The 20,314-nt window shown below is 46.0% G+C and overlaps 1 protein-coding gene and 1 pseudogene across 1 annotated transcript in view; one reads left to right on the top strand and one right to left on the bottom strand.

Annotated features, from left to right (window-relative positions):
* Positions 1–10,939, bottom strand: part of IQCE (IQ motif containing E) — a 45,007-nt gene extending 34,068 nt beyond the window's left edge. Inside the window, 6 exon segments of the mRNA XM_073214949.1 lie at positions 629–763; positions 1,294–1,422; positions 4,292–4,337; positions 5,614–5,640; positions 5,642–5,662; positions 10,451–10,939. Of these exon segments, the coding sequence (XP_073071050.1) occupies positions 629–763; positions 1,294–1,422; positions 4,292–4,337; positions 5,614–5,640; positions 5,642–5,662; positions 10,451–10,765 (673 nt within the window). The 5' untranslated portion in view covers positions 10,766–10,939.
* A 304-nt stretch (positions 10,940–11,243) lies between these two features.
* LOC108398745 (endonuclease domain-containing 1 protein pseudogene) lies at positions 11,244–19,459 on the top strand (annotated as a pseudogene).
* The last annotated feature ends 855 nt before the right edge of the window (positions 19,460–20,314 follow it).

A 20,314-nucleotide genomic window follows, 5' to 3' on the forward strand; every position in this document is an offset into this window, starting at 1 on the left:
CAAAACGGTGAAAGAAAGGAGGCAAGAGGAGAAGCAACGTGCGTAGATCTCAGACAAACAGACAGACACCAACAATACCGACAGGGGATGACGAGCCTGTTCCCAAAACAGGGAAGGGCACTCTGGTTCCAGGATGGCACCTAAGACACTGGGACTCTGACACACTTAAGCCGAAATCAGAGCTCCTGGCCAGTGAACGCAGTAAGGGGGCCAGCTCATGGGTTCACTGTGCTCCCACAGAGGCCTCCAGGAAAGCAGGGGGCCTAGGGACGAGGTACCCGGAGGAATGCTAGACAGGGAGATACAGCTGTGAAAACAAACCCATCCTTTTTGGTGAGATCTGGGCTTCTTCTTATTTGTAACTTTCATTTCTAACATTGTTTTCACAATAAATGTAAGTAAGACTCTAAGTCTAGGGAGGTAGGCACCCCTGAAGCCTGGGCAGATGGTCCTGCGTTAGGAAAGCCCCTTCTAGGAGGGCAGAGTGGCCTCTCAGGGCTGCCGTCCTCAGGACACTCCATTACCTCCTGCTAATGGAGCAACTACAGGGAGTCCCAAGTCTCGCTTTGGCAAAGGACACGCACCAATTTCTGCTTTGCTTAGCTGTGGCCACCATCAGCATGCTCACCATTGCTGGCAGACCGCCTGAGATTTGACCTCTTCATCCTCCAAGTTTCTGTCACATAGTCGGGAGAGCTGCCGGGGGGGCTGATCCATGCACGCTCCAAGGTGAGGTCTGACTGCAGCGGTTGGGTCAGACTTCCTGGTTTGAATGTGCATGGATTTAATATGACAGATAAAGGAAGTAAGTGGAAGGTTTTGCCTCTAATAATCAATCTTCCTGGGTTGAAGAAAGCTTCAGTCAACCAGTAGACAGCAGTAATCAGTGGTACGCTGATAAATATTCAACTGGCTCTCAAAATATAAGGCCCAGATTTAAGGCATCTGCCCCTTTCCATGTCATAAATATTCCCACCATGTCCAGTTCCAAGCTGCTAGTGTGAGATCGACTAGCTCACTTAACAACTGGCCCTTGCAAGCCAGCAGGAGCTGGCTCCACACCACGGCCAGCAGCTCTAAGACAACATAAAACCAAAAGGGAAAAGAGTCTCACAAGCAAACCATCAGAAACCATGCTTACATGTTTCATAAAAGCTGTGAGGCTCAACATCTTTGAGATGAAAACCAATGTCATTTGAACAAGGCATATTAAAAACTATCTCAAATCATCCCCCGCCATTTCCAAAGCCCTCATCCAGAGCAGGAGGGTCCTCTCCCGGAGCAGCCGCATACCTGGCTTTGAGCTTCCCAGCCACAGCTTCTGTGGGGTCAGGGACATTCTGTTACCAAGAGGCATGCTCGCTGCTGTCCTCAGAGATCGCCAGGATGCCACTTTTCTGGGCTTGGAGTGGTATGGTGACTCTAAAAAGCCAGTATATAGTTCTACAGGTGCCTAGGTATCAATGCCCCCAGAACACATGTGCTTAGGAAAGGCAAAAATTGGAAAACAAAACATTCAACCAGGGTAAAACATTCACAGAATAAAAACATTTTAATAAAAAATTTAAATATAGCTATGATATATGATATATATATGATATATATATATACTTAGATTTGCTTTAAAATTTTACTGTAAACATAATGGGAAATTTATTTAGAGATATGAATCCACAATTCTACCAGTATTATAATATTTAACTTCCCATCCAATTTTTCCAGATATGTACATATTTTTACAGTCACAGTCATAATGAACACATAATTTGTATCTTTTAATACTTAACACTGTAAATATTTTTCATGTTGCTACATATGAACATAATAACATTTAAAACTTAATATGCAAACTATAGAGAAGAAATGATTTTTAATTTTGTCATAAAAATGAGGGAAACATTTTAAATTGCTTTTTAATCCGAGATTTCATCTCTTTAATTATGAAAAATATAATAGATTTGTATAAAACTAAATTATTTATAAAATATGCTTATATTTCTTAACTAGTGAAGAAATTTACATCTGTAGAAGGCCCTAAAAACCTAAGTCCAGCATACATAATTTAAAACATTTCTAAGTTTTTTCCATGGCTTCATAATGTATGGAATACTTCCCATTGTAACTTAGAATGAGGAGATAAAGACACACTAGACCCTGATGCATTTTCACTCACAAAGACCCTAGCATCCCCTCTAGGATATTCTGAAGGCTTTCCAAACTTTCAATACCCATTTAGGCATTCATTTACTAAATTAGTGATTAGAGAAAAGCCATGCAGATAGCACTGCTTCTGAAGTGTGTGATTTCTCAGTGAGCAGTAAGAGCTGCTTGGGAAAGCGTGTAGCAGTGGATGAAAGCAGGGGCCAGGGCCGGGCATGAAGCAGGCAGTGGCTGTGGGCTGGGCAGGCTGCCTCAGAAAGAAGACACCGATGGCAAGGGAATGCCACCCACGCCAGCCACCATACAGCGCCTGGGGACCAAGTGTGTATTCTACATACACCCGTGCGGAACTGGTTTAGGCATTAAAATAAAATATTTATGAATGAAAGGACAGACAAGTTCTCTGTTACACCAGGAGTGGGGGCAGGGCGCCCCTAAATGACATCTGAGCTGAGCTGGCCAACATGTGCAAGGGTGGTTATGTGTGAAGGCAGGCCCCGGGGAGGCCTGGGGGCCCATCGAGGGCCAAGGAGCATGTGGCCTGAACCTTCCACTCAGCTGCAGCCCCAGCCCGGAGAGCCGAGACTGGTATGACGGGGGGCGTGGGGACAGTTACAGCACACCCCTCAAGTCTTTGGGATTCTAGCCTTCTAAATTATGTAAAACACAATTCTGACATTTACAGAAATCAAAATAAAACTAATTTGATTATTACTATTCTCAACACTTGGAATGCTTGACTTCCAGTAAGAATGACTGAAGGAGGTCTAGTATCTTACCTTAGGTGCCTTCCAGTCAAAAAGGACTTATAAACAAAATGGTTCCAAAACAAGAAGGTTTAAAACACAGTCACCCACACTTTCACTTTACATCAGTTCTCAGTTTTCCCCATGGAATGAGAGGAACGACATCAGAAATCCAAATTGCTAGATGACTCCTTCCTAGTGTTTATATTGGATTGCCATACATGCCTTTCCTTCCTTGCAGGAATTTATCTGATTATGTTTCTTGAGGTCTAATATCAAAGTTCATTTGTGTTATCTGAATGTGTCATATAACACGGTATGTTTGAGATGTATATGAACATATGTATACATGTAAATACAGATACATCAAAGTCAGAAAAGGCTGGGATGTTGGCTAGCAAAAGGAAGCCAGTCTAGGATTTAAAGTTTGCCATTTAAAGTTAAAGACATCCATACGGATCACACTACAGAGCCGTGCTAGGACAGACAGGCCGTGGCCGAATGTCTGTGTTTCCCCAAATTCCCAGGTTGAAGCCTCTGCTCCAGAGTGATGATGAGGGAGGCGGGGGCTTTGGGAGGTGACTAGGTTATGGGGGGGCCCTCATGATGGGGTGAGCCCCCCAGTGAAAGGGACCCCACAGAGCTCCCTCACCACTTCCCTTGCAGGCAGCTGCCTGCCACCCAGGAGAGGGCTGTGAAGCGACCGACCCTGCTGGGACCCTGGATATGGGCGTCCAGCCCCCGGACTGTGAGACGGGAATGGCTGTCGTTGAGAAGCTGCCCGGTCTATGTCACTGAGCCAAGCTGCTTAAGCCCCATCCCTGCAGTGACGTCCCGACAGCAGCTGCCAGCTTCATCACAGCCAAGGATGCCATCTCCAGGGACGGAGCTGCCCTTCTGCTGAGGATGGGGACAGAAGAATCCTGCCAGGAAAAGCAGCCTGGCGCAATCCCAAAGGGAAAACCCACTAACTGCCCACCTGTCTGGAAAGGTTTACACCTCCTGAGGACGGTGCCCAGATGAGTGACCTTTACTCTCAAGGAACAAATCCTGAGGTTGAAAGTCCTTGCACTGTGACAGCGTCCCCATGAGGGGAGCCATTTGTGAAAGCAGAGCAGGTGAAACACAAGGGCCTTGAGGCCGGTGCTGCAGGAGGCCCTGGGACAGGGACCCCCAGGGACGACCCCCACCCTCAGCTGGGCCTGCCCACACTGGGATGGGGGAGGCAGTGACCCTAGACCCCAGCACAAACCAGCTGGGTGGCAGAAGTGGCTTGGTGATCTTAAGTGCTTCAAGACAAAACATTCTTAGGCAGGGATGGCTTCTACACTGTTTCCTGGGCTAAACTGCACAAGTCCAAGGGACTGGGACCTGGTGGTACTTACTTGGTGATGTGGGTGGAGGTTTGTGGAAACTTTTCCTTTTTGCTTTCTGGAAGAAAGAAGAAACCACGTAAAGCTGGTCCAGCCTCCCTGGGGATCCAAACGGCCCAGCTGTGAAGCACTGGGTGTCCAGAATGGGTGGAGGGGGCAAGGCCACAGGATGGAGGCTAACTCGGCAGACATGTAAGCCACATCTGAGCAAAGGAGACATGGGCACAGTGTGGGACAGGGGAGGCCAGATGGGGTGGTGCTTCTGGCCGCCCCAGCCTCTCCCAAACGGGGGTATGAGACCAAAGACACCAATAAACGGCCCATCTCATGCCAGTGCCTGGGGCCCTGGGATGCGACCTGTCCACCAGGGAGGGAACCCTTGGTTCCCTCATGAATAAAGCAAGCACAAACCCCACTGGGGAGGGAAGGTTGTGAGGAATGACCCCATCCAGACCACCAGCCTCTGTGTGACATGATGCTGGCTACAGACCGGGGCACCGCCCGGGCACTCCTACCTCATCATGGTGTGGCCGGGGCAAGAGGCATGCCTTCCAGCCTCATCCTCATCCGCTTCACACCAGGGAGTGCCTCACTTCTTTTCAGCAGAAACAGTGAACTCTGTTTCACGCAGGCTAAATTTTACCTGGGACGTTGGTGTGGATGCCTATTTCTGGGGGCAGTGTCCTGGGCCCATGTCCCCAGGGGTGTTGAGGGAAAATCCTGAATTCTGCAGAGGCTGCTCCCCTCACACATGCACTGGGACACTCCCTGTGGGGGCAGAGAGCTGACGTGGAGTGGCATTAACCACTGCCAGGCCCCCTCAGACCTATGTGCCTGCATGGTCTGTCAGATGGAAGACACACAGCGCTGCAGGTTGCCTTTGAACACCTGGACGAGCCTGCTTCCACTGATCACCTCCCTGCAGGCTGGCTCCCGGAGGCCCACAGACTGGGCCATGTGGTCAGGGCATGGCACAGTGCGCCAGAGCTGCAGCTGCCCAATAGTCTCCCCTCTCCCACCCCTGTGTGTCAGGACTGCAGCTGGGGTGGGGGAGTGAGGGCCGAAACCATACACGGGATAAGAACTTGTAAGCTGCCTCAGATGCACTCCATTCAGAACCAAACTTCTGGATAAAAGTTTTAAAATTATAATCACAGTTATTTAAATCCAACTAAGGGCTTGAAATTTTTCAAATGCTGAGTAGCATTTGGAATTTGTATTCCAGCTCTAAATGCAGCATATGTGGTAACACCCTATTGTACATGTCTGAGTGTTTCAGGGGCAAAATAACCCATATGGGGATAATATAGCTGCTGCCTCCCAGTTACACTCACCGTCTCAAAATCAGAGTCAAAGGTAATTTGCAGAGAGACTGTCATCTCCCTGGAAGAGAAGCAAACATTAAGACTTCAAGACACCCAACAGTCATGCTTACAGAGTGAAAACAGTCTGCCCCAGCTTCTGAGGAAGAAACCCAAAAACTCCACTCGGGTTAAACCCAGAACGTTCAAAGCAAGCAGCAGCCAGCCTGCTCAGGTGCGCCAGGATGCGTAGGGGACACAAAATCCAAACTCCACCTGGCAAGGCTGCTCCACACCAGTCAGTCTAGCAACACCACACCCAGTGAACTGCTGTGCACATTTGATAAACAGTTCTTGATAAAAGTATTTCATTTTTCTCATTGTTTAAATGTTGTCTTATTCATCTTGCCATCAAAGCACGAAGAATATGTGCCTCTATCCTGCTAAGAACGAGTCAGAGTCACTTAAAAACACACATGTATAAGTACATGCACCATATGGGCTTATAAATTTCCTGTCTTCTTATTCCACTGACTCGCCCTGGCCCAGCGAGTAAAATAAAATTTGTGCCATCTCACGACAGTGCTAGGATGTCAAGGAGAAAAGGGAACTTTCCCCAAGAGATCTGTGTTAACATACTCGTTTAAATCCTAGAAAAAGAGAAAGGAAAAATTTTAAACCCCTTTAAAATACTGTACAGTCGATTTACAATGTGGACACTGGGCGTCCTCTGCTTGCCCTGTTATGGACCAACAGCGCCACCTCTTGGCTGTAGAGGTAAATACGTTCCCGCGAGCAGACTGCAGTGTAGTTGAACCCCCAGGGCAGTATTGTGTGAGACTTTACAGCATTCTGAAAAGCACACAGACGGTCTTCAAGGTTAATTACCAGTACATTAAGCAACAATTCCAGCAGTTGGAGATTTTACTGCACGTTTACAGCGGCATGGTGACAGATAAGGGGCAAGTGTAAGGATTGTGCTCCTCTTCCACGTGGGAGTCCAGCAAAGTGCCACATACCTTGACGTGGCGTGGGGTCGCGGGTAATGCGTTCCAAATAAACAAAATCTTTAAAAAATTAGCCACACGCTTGGATTTTTTATGTCACTAAACAAGTGAATTTTAAGGTATAAATAGCAAATGACAATTATAGAGATAAATTTTCATTTAACAAAGTACATGAAAATGCTGTGCGTGCAAAATTTAGGATGGGAAGACAGGGACTCAGATACACATAAGTGGAAGATTAGCAGAGCCCAGCCAGTAGCTGTTTTTCTATCCCCTAGTGTCACCAAGGGTGTTGCCTGCCAACGGTGAATATGAACCTGTTGAAAATCACAACTTAGAAAAGTAGCAACAACTTGCTTTTGTGAATATGTTTCATTATTACTTGTTCTGAATAAAATCTTGAAAACTTTTTAATGACCTGAAATTTCAACAAATGGTGAGCTTGGATGTGTGTTGAACAAGAAGAAGTGGCCTCTTTCCAGGCGTGTGCTCACCCCAGCCATCATTTTCTCCCTATCAGTCCTCCTCAAATTTTGATACTCTCCATCCTGCCAGTCAGAGGAACTGAAGAGGCAAAATGTTGTAAACATCTGACAACACAGAAGAGCCCTGACCCAGCCTTCTGTTGGCATCACCCACCCCAGGCAGGAACGTCACTCCAGGAGAGCCACATAGCTGTCCCTGCTGCCAGCTCTCACGCAGTGGCACAGAGGTCCTGGGGGGGACATGGGGGGGAGGTAAGAGTTGTACCCAAGGGGACTGAGAGCGGAGAGCTGCACGCCTCCCAGAGTCCACTGGTGACATGGTGGGGAGCAATTTCGAGGCCCTCCCAGCTCCATGATCACAGCAGCAGAAAGCTCACTGGCAGAACAATGAGAAGTAATAAAGCTCAGAAGAGCCTTCCTGGGGGCACGGTCAGCCTTGATGGTCAGGGAGGCTGCCTGCAAGCACTAGATTGCAGTGCTGTGAGGTAAGTGCTGGTGTCTTGGTCTCCTTATGGAAGAGCTGTGCAAACCCTCTTGGCATTTAGGAGACCCTCAGCCCTTAGCCCAGGAGCAGGCTTCGGGGGGCCTTGGAAACATTCCTCATGCCAGCTCAATCAAAAAGGTGCAATCCCCATCTGCAATGGGGCCTTAGCACAACCTCTGAGCAAACACTGGCTAAACAATAAACTACACCGACTGAAAAGCAGCGCCGAGGTTCTGAAAAGCCAGGCTTACGAACAAAACCGCAAACACCCTGGGAGTCCAGAAGACAATGCGCACGTCCCAGGATGCCCTTTCAGGGCAGAACCCAAGCTGCTAGTCCCTGGCTGCTCGGTGGGCAAAACTCCTGAACTGTGACAGCAGTCTCCCAGGGGCGTGAGCGTGCACACACGTAAAGGGCAGAAACCTAACTGGCTAAGGGGTTTAAACACAACCTTTGATCAACAAGTGGCTTCTGCTGACCCAAAGGTGACCCATAGATAGTTAGGCTAAAAGATTTTAAACAAGAAAAAATCAGAGCAAGGAATTGGAGGCTGCAGTGCTAGGTGATCAACTTCAGAGTTATTTCAGCCATGTCACTCATCCAATCAACAAACCACTCAGCAGAGGACATCAGTCCCATGGGGAGGAGGATCAACAGCCAGAAATGCTGCAATATAGTATCTAAATGTCTAGTTTGCAACAAAACATTATCAGACATACAGAGAACCAGGAAAGAGTGATCAGTGTACATGGAAAAAGCAGGCAGTGGATACTACTTTAGGAGGGACCCAGATATTGGACATAGCAGGGAAAGATTTCAGAGCAGCTGTTATAATATGTCCGAAGCAGTGTTGCTGTGAGACTCTTGAGGGTCCATGAGGTAGGAGAACACAGTGGTTATGAGCAAGCAATGGGCCAGGGGGTAGGGGGTGGGTAGCAAAAGCAGGTGACACAAAACCTTAAAATGAGTAAATGCTCAGTAAGTACTCTTCTTCTTATCTTGTTCTAGAAACTGTAAGCCCTCTTACAAATGTTGGCTCCTAAATCACTGGTGACCACACCCAGGCTCTACTTCACCCCCGTGTCTCTGCGCTGGTCAGCAGGGCCCGTTTGCAGCCACAGCACAGGGAGCTCCCTGCACAGTAAGTGTTCTGTGATGTTAACAAGCAAGTCCAGGGGCATCTATTTCAAGGCACTTGGGGGTTTGGATGGACTGGACAGTGTCTGCCCTCAAGGGGTTCTTGTCTGGTTTAGAACAGATCTTAGCTCAACAGAGAAACCACCAGTTAGCCTGGGCTAAGGGCTGAGGGTCTCCTAAATGCCAAGAGGGTTTGCACAGCTCTTCCATAAGGAGACCAAGACACCAGCACTTACCTCACATTTGTGTCCTCAAAGCTGGACATATTCAAGGGGATTAGTAAATGCTTGTATATGTAAGAGTGTCTGCAGTAGCATTGTTTCTAATTGCAAAAAAGGGAAAACAAAAGTAAAAGCAGGGAAATGGATCAATAAAATGAGAGTACTACAGGTTAGTTTTTAAAATCATGCTCTTGAAAATGTGGGCATGTGAGAAAACGCTGACAACAATTTAAATGACAAAGGTTACAAAATAATATTATCTCAATTTTTTTTTAATGTATGGAAAAAAGATTCATTGAAAAAAGATTGGAAGTATATATAAAACATTAACTGTGGTTTCTGTAGGTGGTTATGTCAGGGTAATTAGTTTTCTCTAATAGGCATGAATTATTTCTATACTCACAATATAAGAAGTTACTTTTTAGAGATTAAGGAGCAGTAAGCAAGACCACTGTAGATGGGCAGGACTTCCGGATGAGGCACCACTAGGTGCCTTCAGGGACAAGTAGGAAAGGTCAGCTGCCCCAAGCAGTCAGTAGCAATGAGCCCCTACTCTGGGTAAGCTCTGTACAGTACAGCTGAGCACTGCCCTCTTGGCAAGAAGGAAGCAAAGTGGGCAGCCTTCCCTCTGGAACCCTCCAAAGGCTTCCCACTGTACCCTGAATACAATTTCAAATGCTTTGCACAGCCAGCAAGGCTCTCCATGGTCAGACCATGCTTACCTTCTGTTCATGCCCCTAACCCACGGGATCCCAGCAAGCATTCTTCCAGGTCCTGGGACACTTGGCACTTTGCTGCCTCAGGACCTTTGCACTTGCCTGTCCCTCTGCTCTCAGATCTTTACCAGACTACCTCCCTCTTGTCAGTGACAGCGCCAGGGAGGGTGGGAGCTACAGCGCTGTACTGGCACTGATCCCAGGCAGCCCTTCTCAGCCCACCTCCATCATTATTCTCAGCCCCAGTTATTCCATCCCATGCGCCTGTTTTGTTTTCTGCACAGCACTTTCCATGTTCTAACATGACCTGAATGCTCTGTTTATTGCTTTGCTTTCCCTTCAATGGAATTCAGTGTATGGGTCCGCACTGATGTCTCCAGCAGAGAACAGACGCGCCACAAGCACTTGGCAAAGGAACTAGCTGAGAGCCGGCTTGCCCTCACCCTAGGGCGTAAACTTGGGCGGCACCTCTTCCGGAAAGCCTTCTCTGATCAGTGCTGGGCCGGACCCTGTTCCTGGCACCTGCCTGGGCTCCCTCCCTCACACCTGGGTTGGCTCAGGCAGGTCGCCCCATCCATTGCCCTCGACCTGGACTCGGGGCCCCTCCTGGCGTCTGGGAGGGCTTCCTGGAAGCAGCGGCCTATGCAAGGGCGGGCGGGGTCTAGAGGCTACGGAGGCCGAACGAGGTCCGCTCTGATGCGGTAACAATAATGGCAGCTGTCACCGGCAGCCGCGGGCACCGCGCCCCTTCTCCGCCCTCGCCCGGGCCCGCAAGCAGCGAGGAGACCCAGCCGCCTGCCCGCCGCCCTCCCGCGCTTACCATCTCCGAGGTTGGGTCTCCGGTTCCCAGCGACATGGCGGCGGCACTGCCTGGATGCCTCGCGGAGCTGCGGGCGCGGCTGTACGGCTCCAGGGCTCCTCCGGCTGCCGGGCCGCCTGCAGCCTCCAGGTTTGCCCGCGCGCCCGCCGCGACCCCGCTGCCATGGCAACCGCTCCGGCCGTCGAGCCCCGGATGTGGCGGCGCCTGCCATCCGGCTGACTGTGCGCGTGCGCCGCGGCGTCCGCCGGCTGACCGGGAACGCGCACGGCGGTAGGGCGACGTGGGTGGCTCTGCCTCTCGCCGGACCATGAGCATCGTAAGGGTTTATGAAGTTATCCTTGGAAGGTGCACGCGGCTGTGCAGTGTCACAGGCTACTAATTCCGGACGCCTGGCGTTCAAAAAATCATCTCTGACGTTCTCAGGCGCTGGAGTTCTGATCTAGTTAAAAGACAACAAAAAGTAGAGTGTGTCCTGCGCTCAATGCCTGTCATGAAGATCTTCTGGAGCTCTGGGCTTCCACGTTCACGGAAATTACTGTGAAACTATGGTTTACTCTCTCTTCATACACCAGGGCTGTGGGGCCGCAGGGAGCCCGGTGAGAGCCCTGGCTGCAGAGAAATTCCGCCAGAGCCCCAGCAACCAGCCAGCAAGGGAGCAAGAGAGTAAATATTCTGGGTTCGCCCTTCCCACTTTGCTCTGGCTGCCCCAGTCGGAAGCCAGAGGGCAGGAGAGGCCAATGATGTGGTCCTTAGACGTGAGCCTCCTGGGACACAGAGCGGGGCTGAGGGGAGAATGGAGCTGGGAGAGCAAAGGAGGGCCCCCAGCACAGGAGCCACGTGGCTGGAGCAGAGCCTGAGCACCCAGGTGGGGCGTAAGCAGCAGAGAGGGACGCCGAGCGCACCCCGAGCCAGCGACGACGCGGGCAGTGGTACTGAGGGACTCAGGGCAGCATTTACGGGACAGCCATTAGCTGACACGAGTCGGGCAGGGGTTGGCCTGCTTTAGTTGAATATAAGGGAAGGTCTGATTGGAGAGAAGAGGTTGGAGAAGTTCTTTGGAGGGGCCTCATGAATACTGCCTGTTTGTCGTGTAACCAGGAAGTATAGGATGCTACTGAAAATTTAGACTAGTGAGATGTGCTCAAAAGAGAATAAATAGCATCCCACTTATGAATGAGGCAGGAAATCCATTAGCACAGTTTTACGATCAGAAATATTAGCTGCTCCAATAAGTGGAGGATCTGAATGGCTCTAAAATACTTTCTCTCTGTTGGCATCATTACAGCTCATGCATTTTGTCGGCAATACCTCTCACAAACTATTCACATGTGAATAAATTACACCCGCTACCAATTCTGTAGGTGTTTATGTCAGGGTAATTAGTTTTCTCTAACAGTCATGAGTTATTTCTATACTCACAATATAAGAAATTACTTTTTAGAGATTAAGGAGCAGTAAGCAAGACCATTGTAGATGGGCAGGACTTCCGGATGAGGCACCACTTACTGTGGTGCCTGGTGGATAGTGACCGCTCCCTAAGTGATAGTTGTAATTGCTCTGTGATTACTTGTCTGTGTATCAGGTCATTTGTGATCTGTTTCCCTGCTTTTCTTTCCAGTTAAACCTTGACTTGTCAGAATCCTGTTTCCACAGGCTGCTCGTCTCTGCCCCCACACCTCTGTGCAGAGTTTTGTTCCGCCTTTCTGACCTTTCTGTTTCTCTAAATGTGTAAGTCTTGCACATCCTTCTGATGCCACCACAGCTTTATTTTCTCCAGAAAGCAAGATGTCTTCTTTGACCATATTTATCGTGCCTTTCCTTCCTCTGGAATCTGGTTGCTCTTTTACTTTATACCATTTATTTGGCACTTAACATAAACTTACTAAGCATTTTTTTCTTGGCTTTCTGTTTAACTTTTATGTATCTATGTCTTGTTTCTCTGAGTAGATGGTGAGTTTCTTGACGTGAAAGCAGTGATTAAGAACACTAGCTGTGAGCAGGACCTCCTGAGTTCACACCGTGACACCACCGCGTACTAACTGGGTGACCTTGACCTTGGGTACTACTTAATCTTGATGCGCCTCAGTCTCTTTACCTATCAAAAGATGATGATAGTGCCTTCTTTTTTGTGAGTTTAAAAGAGAAAATACTTAGTGCAGCCACTTACTAATTTAATACATACAGAGTTCTTGGATTAGTGCCTGGCATATAGTACTCAACAAATGTGTTGTTGTTATTAACATAACCCCAGTCCTAATGCTTCCTCCTACAATACTAGTCACACATAACAGATGCTTAATAAATATTGCTGAATGGGTGAATATTTCCCCTGCAGTACTCCTTTATAATTTTCTCTCATTCTGATTTTCTCACATGCATATAGCAGGAAAATTGAAAGTCTCTTTTCATTTACTTCTAAACCAAAAAAGAAATCCCATAGGTTTAAACAGCTTTACTGTCTGGTATAAAGAAACAAACAAACTACTTGAGAGAAACAATTTCTTGGTACTAAATTTGAAAAGGAATTTACTTTAAGATCGTGGGGAAGGATGCTGGTGGAGAGGGAGAGCTCGTTCTTCTAAAACTTACTTAACATGTTGTGATTAGGGAAGAAAATTCCATTAAACTCAGGAACTGTTATCAAGTAACATGAGAAGCCCAGGGGGACTCAGTCAGCATGGGATGGATTACACAGAGAGAGCTTTGTACCTGTCCCTGTCTCTGGATGTAGGATCCCTGGATGCCCCATCCTACAATACTAGTCACACATAATATATGCTTAATGTTGTTGAATGGGTGAATATATCCTCTCCAGTACTCCTTCATAATTTTCTCTCAGTCTGATTTTCTTACATGCACATAGCAGGAAAATTGAAAGTCTCTTTTCATTTAATTCTAAACCAGAAAATAAATCCCATGGGTTTAATCTTACCAAAGAGTAAGATTAGTGGTGTGTACAAGAAGGCAAGTGTAACCCAGAAACTGTGATCTGAAATTACCTCTTACATCATAAGTGTATTTTTGTCTTTGGGGAGCAGTGTTGTCAGTAACTTACTATAATTGCAATAACCACATCATTAAACTGTGTCTGCAGAGAGCATGGAAAATACATCTGCCCTTTACATGACAGTGTATCAGAGAATATATTAGACTTTTAAGATCAAATGCTATTTTAATAGTTTCCTATATATGAGTTAGGCATTTCAGTTACACACACACTTTGACATTTCCTTTAGAAAGTGAGAGCCTACCAAGAAATACATGTTGTTTTGTAGAATTAATAAGCCTGATGATAAGGAGCTGTTATACTGATTTTAGTTAGATATTCAGATGATCATTTAACAAATGATATTAAAATATCTGTTATTTTAGGATTAGAAGAAAGTTTTGTGCTGGGTTAGAAAATGGCTTTAAGACAGGAAGTAGGAATTATAATGGGCATTTCTCTCAGTGGAGGTCAGTTAGCAGACTATTAAAAGGCCCTGGAATTTAATATATTTTATAAGTAATATGGTTATATGACACCTCATAAAGTAATGTTCTATTTTTTGAATGACTCATTTTGGAGAACACAAAATCAATGGAAATAAATTATAGGAAAACAGAAATATTTCATGAACACACAGAAGAATTGTAAATAATAGTACAAAGGAGTTAGTAAAAACAAACAAAAATAAACTGAATCATATTGTTTATAAGATGGCTGATATTATTTAGGCAAGAGCTGGGAGTCCCTGTAGCTTATTCTTAGTGAGAGACTTTAAGCCTATGAAATTCTTGATACATCAATAAACACTTATCCAGGAGGTAGCCTATATAGAAAAAAAGAAATTAAGCAAAGTAAAGAAATTTGGGAATGATAAATCTATGGAGTTATATGCTTTAGGAGAAACTGTTGAAACTTCTCTCTTTTGCTCCTTTCCCCTCCTCATCCAAGAGTCTCTCTCCTCTGTGCATGTCCCAGGCCTGCCAGCTCTCCCTGGAGCCACTGGGCACCGTTTCCCCTGGGTGGCCTCTTGGCTGAAGACAAACCAGCGGGCTGCCTATGCTGTGTCACAGGGTCACCAATGAAAAGACTAGCTCTAGACGTCCCCTAGAGGGGATAAAGGAGGTAATAGGTCCTCACGTGCATATATCATCCTTATCTGTACACACCACATATCTAAACTGACCTAGATAGGAAATGAATTATTAATCATGGAAAATATATGGGGAGGTTAAATTCAAACAACTGTTGGTCAAATTTGACTTTTATCTTGGCCTGGTAAGTATCTAATAACTGACAGAAAACTACACGTTTTCCCCCATTTAAGTGCTGTGATTAGAATCCATTGTTTTTCATAATCTCAAATTGTTTAAACGTTCATTCAGAATGTGTTTATAACAAGACAGCCAATGTTGGTATCTGATGATCTGAATTCGGCTCTGGTTTTTATGGGCCTGTTGAGATGTCCTTTCTGTGTGTTTTCATTTTTGAATTTAATTTGAATCTCATAGAAAAAGATTTCAAAGAAGAGTTATGAAATTCATAAATACACAGCAGATTAAAAACGAATGTCAGGATGGTGTTTCTGTGTGTGCATGTGCGTGTGTGCATGAGTGTGTGTGTGTGAGGTGGGGAAGTGCCACAGAACAGGGGGGGACTCTACGCAGGGGGTAAAATAGGAAACAGCTTATTGAAAGACCTTGTCAAGTACCAGGACTGTGGGATGTAGAATGAAGTGTGTGTGCAGCAGAGAGCCAAGCCCTCCCGAGGCCAGGAGCTGAAGGTGTTAGTGGCATAGGGGCTTCTCTGGTGCTGGTACAACGATCCCAGTGCCACTCCCCACTGTGAAAAGGGCCGCATCTCACCACATGCTCTCTTCTTTCAGATCAATGACTCCAACAGCCACCTTGAGGAGGTGACTGAGGGGGCTGATGCCATCGCCTCTGTGAACAATCTGGGATGCAAGCAAGCCTTGACTACAGATTACCTGGATTTTCTGGCTACCAAAGAGGAAAGCTATACCCATTCTCCCTTAGCAGAGATCTCCAAATGGTCACATTCACTCTCACAAATGCAGCTCCCATGACCCCAATCTTCCAGGAACAGTGGTACATGAATCTCAACAGCCTGATGGAGCAGGCACTGAGCCCACAGTGTGGCAGCGGGGAAGACCTATGTATCACCACAGGCGCTGTGCCCTCAGACCGCAAAGTTAAAGATAAAGTGGCCATCCCTGAGTTCGTCTGGCTGGCAGCCTGCTGTGCTGTCCTTGGAGGAGGCTGGGCCATGGGTTTTGTGAAGCATACCTGGGACGGTGACATCATAGAAGATGTGATGGTGAAAGAACTTGAGAAACTGCCTCCATTCAGAAGCAGTTTCAGAACAACTGTGGTGAAACTGAGCAAGACACAGAGAAAATGAAAAAAATCTTGGAAATGGTGAACCAAGTCCAGGATGAAGAGCGAAGGGCCAATCTACGGAAGGCTCCAGCCCCATCTCCAGCACAAGGAGCGAGGGATTGGCTGTCACCTGCAGAGGCACCTACGGATGGGAGCGGCTTTTGGGAGAGGCTCATGGGCTTCATTGCCACCCCATTCATCAAGCTCTTCCATCTGATTTCTTACCTTGCAGTAGGAATCCTGAAGAATGTTGTGTATTTCCTGTGGTATGTCACCAAACAAGTGACCAAAGGCATAAAAAGTTGCCTTTACCACCTTGGTTCTGCCACCATCTCATACTTCATTGCCATCGGGGACGAGCTGGCGAGCATTCTCTGGAAGGTGCTCAGAGTCACGGCCAAAGTCATCAGGGCCATTCTCCGGATCCTTTTGCTGTCTGATGAAGGCCATTTGCCGCATTCTGGGTGTCCCAGTCCGAGTCATTGTGGATGTGGCCGCTTTTCCCTTGTATATGGTGGGTGCAATTCCAACTCTGTGCAAGGACATTGCCGTGGACCTCGGTGGCACCCTCTCTCTGCTCTTTGACACAGCTTTTGGCACCATGAGTGGCCTTTGGGTGGTTTTTGGCATCTGCAAGAGTATTGGCTACAAGGTCACTTTTGACAATTCTGGAGAGTTAACAAAACTCAAAAGACTAATAGTGCCCAGTTGCAGTGAATATGATTTTTTAAATAGAGGAAGCTGAAATATTTTGTCTTTACAGTGGGTTTTTGTTCCCTGTCAATTATCATCATATTTTGGCCTTGGTTAGGGGGTGTCTGCATGTTTTTGCCTAAGAAGATGGTACAATTTAGACTTGACCCAAGAGAAGTGCTTCTGGTGGGATTCTGTACAGGTCATCTGCTGAGATATGAGCAAACTTCCAAGCTATTAGAATCTTTAGTTATTCACTCTGTTACAGATTAATTTGTGGTAATTAAAAATTACAGAGGAAAGAAGAATTAGAATGAGGTCAACTTTAAGCAAAATGTTTCTGGGAAAAGGAGAAAAGAATCTTGTTTCTCCTATTACTCTATGAGACTTAAGGCAAAACTGATATAAATATTCTTAGCCAATTTGTTATCATATGTTTTCTTCCTCTCCAACTCATCTGAACTTGGTGAAGTGACAACATGCTTCCCTGTTGAAATAACTTTCTTAGAGATGTAGAATCTGTTATACCCCTTAGCTTTCCATCTCTCCCAAGGACCTGTCTTGGGTTAATATTTTCCTCCAAAGTTGAATTTTGTTGCATTTGTCTTTTAGGTAATGATAAACATTTTACATCAAATGAGGCATAACCAAGTTTGAATGCAAGGGCAAAAACTCTTTATTTCTTGAACAATATAGTATAGTTCTCTCTGGTATAATGAAGAGAGTGCAGGGCTCACAGCCCTGCTGTGAGTAGGTGCTATAAGTCTGAGGACATCCTTAGCAAGCTTGGATTAACTCGATGTACATCAAATCTCTGGCTAACAAGATTGAGCTCAGAGATCTACATTTTAGGCTAATATGAAAATTCATATTCTGCAATATATTTGTTTGGTCTTTCTTATGCATCAAGTAAATACCTAATACAGTAAGACACTCTGACTTCTGTCCTTAATGATTATTTTTGTATAATAGATTGTTTGGGATTGTTGAGTATAAATGTATAGAAAACTAAAGAAAAACTAAGCATCTCAGAAAAAAATATATCCATATCCACTTATATCCCAGTTTATGTGGGTATAAACTTGCTAAGAATCATTCTCTCCTAGGAAATTATTTTTAGTGTGTTTGAGGCTAGAAAACATAACCTTCCCATTAATGCAAGCTTGATTTGAGAGCTAATCCCCAATTTTTTGATCAAGCATTGGTCATTTTAAATCTTGTGCTGAGAAAGAAAACAGAACCTCCCAAACTTTTCTCTGCCATTCTCAGCCTAGATGGAATCACCTTGGTTTTTCTGAGGGTTCTAAAGACTTGCTGTGAGGCAGAAAGGGGCCAAGTGTGAAATACTGATCTGGGGGTTGCAGGCCACCAATTTTATCTGACCATTAGATGCAAAAACTTGGGATCCAGAAAGGCAGTAAGGAGAAAGTGATGGGTCAACTATTTGCATCAGGTTGGTTTAAGAAATGTAAGTGTAGCGAGAGTTACATTTTGCAGAAAAATAATTGAATTGCACCAGAGTAGAAGAGTAGCCATGCTAATCAGTTAGTGGTGCAATGTTGGGGTCTGTGAACACTGAACTGGTGCATGATAGAGAAATATGCACTAGACTTATCTAAGAATCTTAAGCAGTGTTTTACCAACACTTCTGTTTGTGAGCATATAAATCTGTAGCTGGGTTTCCCTTCATTTCAGCAGCAGGAACACACACGGAAGGGTGGGGGTTTGCCTTAGTGCTGATGGGTCAAGAATCTTGCTGGATGAAAAAGAGATCTTAGGTGTGACCAGGGAGGTGCTCTGTCCAAAGCCCCACGTGATGGGGGACTTGAGGCACAGGGAGACAGCAGGCTTGCCTTCAGTCTCCTTGCCAGCTGATGGCAGATTCGCATGTGTCCTGTTATACTTGGGATGCCAGAGACGTGGTGTGTGTCACTGTTCACCTGCTCCCGTAGCAGGGTCTTCTCCTTCACCCGTCAGACAGACTCTAGGCCCTGACTCATCAACTGGATTCATCCCATGTGATGAAACAATTAGCCCTCCATGCACTGCGCCATGCTTACTGCCTCCCGCAGAACCTGTGTTCCCTCACTGTAATGGATGTGAATGCTGAAAGGCCCAAAGAGGGCAACCGTGGCATCTGGAGCCCGTTGGCACCATGCAAGGAGCAGGGCATCCTAACTGCTTCTTGAGAGCCATTTGGAAATGTCTTCTTTTTTTACTCTTAGTTATTTAGTGTCTTATTTATTTATTCTTATGTGGTCTTTTTTGAAATTGGGGAAGGGATTTAAAGCACAAGTATCCTTCAGGTGAGGTGGCTGAGACCCTCCACTCTGGACTACTGGGGTTGGCTGTGCCTCCAGTTCACCGGCGCCAGCCGGCAGCTGCCTGGGCTGATGCACCCCACCTCTGGTTTGAAGATTTGTCTGTGGCTCTGTTGTGTTCTCTGGCTCTTGCGGAGATTGCCAACTCTTCAGTAGCATGGAGCTGATTTTCTAGTCTGGGGACCAGCCACATGTTTGCACACTCCTTTTTTCCATTGTGCCTTTTGAATGGCTTCTTACTCAGCATCCTCACTCCCACCTAAATGCAGAGAAGGAACCAGAGCTCAAGCAATCATTCACTCAGTCATTCATCTATCAAATGTGTATTTGAACATCAAGTTTCCAGAGATCAGCAATACATGGATCCTGTCCTTGAGTGCAAAAATTTAGTGGGGAGAACACATGGTGCAATTGGTACATGTGACATCATGATAAATGTTACCATGAAGGTACTAGAAGCATGCTCCCTAGAGCACAGGAGGAAGCACCACAGAACCATGGAAGTTAGGGAAGCCTACAGAGGATGTGGCAAATATCAGTTTGACATTTTCAAGCTATGTACAATGCTGTGCACCTTGCAATGCTCAATAAAGTAACGATTGACAACTCATTAGCTGTTCTGTGAAGTATCTAAAAGTGAAGAATCCTAGTGATTGAAATAAGGTTTGGGGATTATCTGTAATTTTTACTTTTTTCCATTTTCTTCCTGATTCATAAATCTGGATTTTTCAGTTTTTTTAAACGTTTTGAATCATATATGAGAAAACAAGGTTAGATCATAAAACAGGCCATATTACTAATTTTCAACGTTGTTTCTCTGAAAAGCTATTTGGGACACCAAGTATATGTGACATGTCCTTCATAAATAAGCATGAAAGGCTTATCGTTTCACTGATTCTGAATCACATAGAAAATAATAGAAACACTCTTACTGATTCTTGTTCATTAGGAGACCCTCACAGTGTGAGAAACAATGAGCCCTCTCTGGCGGAGGACCTGTCCTTTCTGGGGTCTTTCATAGGGCACCTCCTTTGGGATGAAGGGGGCAGGAGTTCTTGGCTGCTTTCCCAGTGTGAGCGGGGTCTTATGCATGAGTCTGTGTCTTGTTAAGCATTTTCCCAAAGCTCACCACACGATCCATGTTTTTCAAAATGTTAAACTTAGAGCAACGCAGTGCAGACTGCTTGACTTTTCATGGATTCTTAGACATCTCGTTGTCTCTGGGGGTATTTTCCTCCAGATCATGGCTTGAATTCTAACAATTACATTCCAAACCGATTATTTTTAATGCTTGAATTTCAGCACAGAAAGTGTTCATGACCACTTGTCATCATTGATGTGTTCCATGAATAGGAGTCTCCCTCTCACGAGGCAGATCAAGGTCAGTCCCAGAGGCAGTAAATGTCTGATGGTTAAGAGCCCAGGTTCTGGAGTCCAAATGACTCAGGCTTGAATCCTGACTTGA

The sequence above is a fragment of the Manis javanica genome, chromosome 10, assembly GCF_040802235.1.
Source record: "Manis javanica isolate MJ-LG chromosome 10, MJ_LKY, whole genome shotgun sequence".
Classification (NCBI taxonomy): Eukaryota; Metazoa; Chordata; class Mammalia; order Pholidota; family Manidae; genus Manis; species Manis javanica.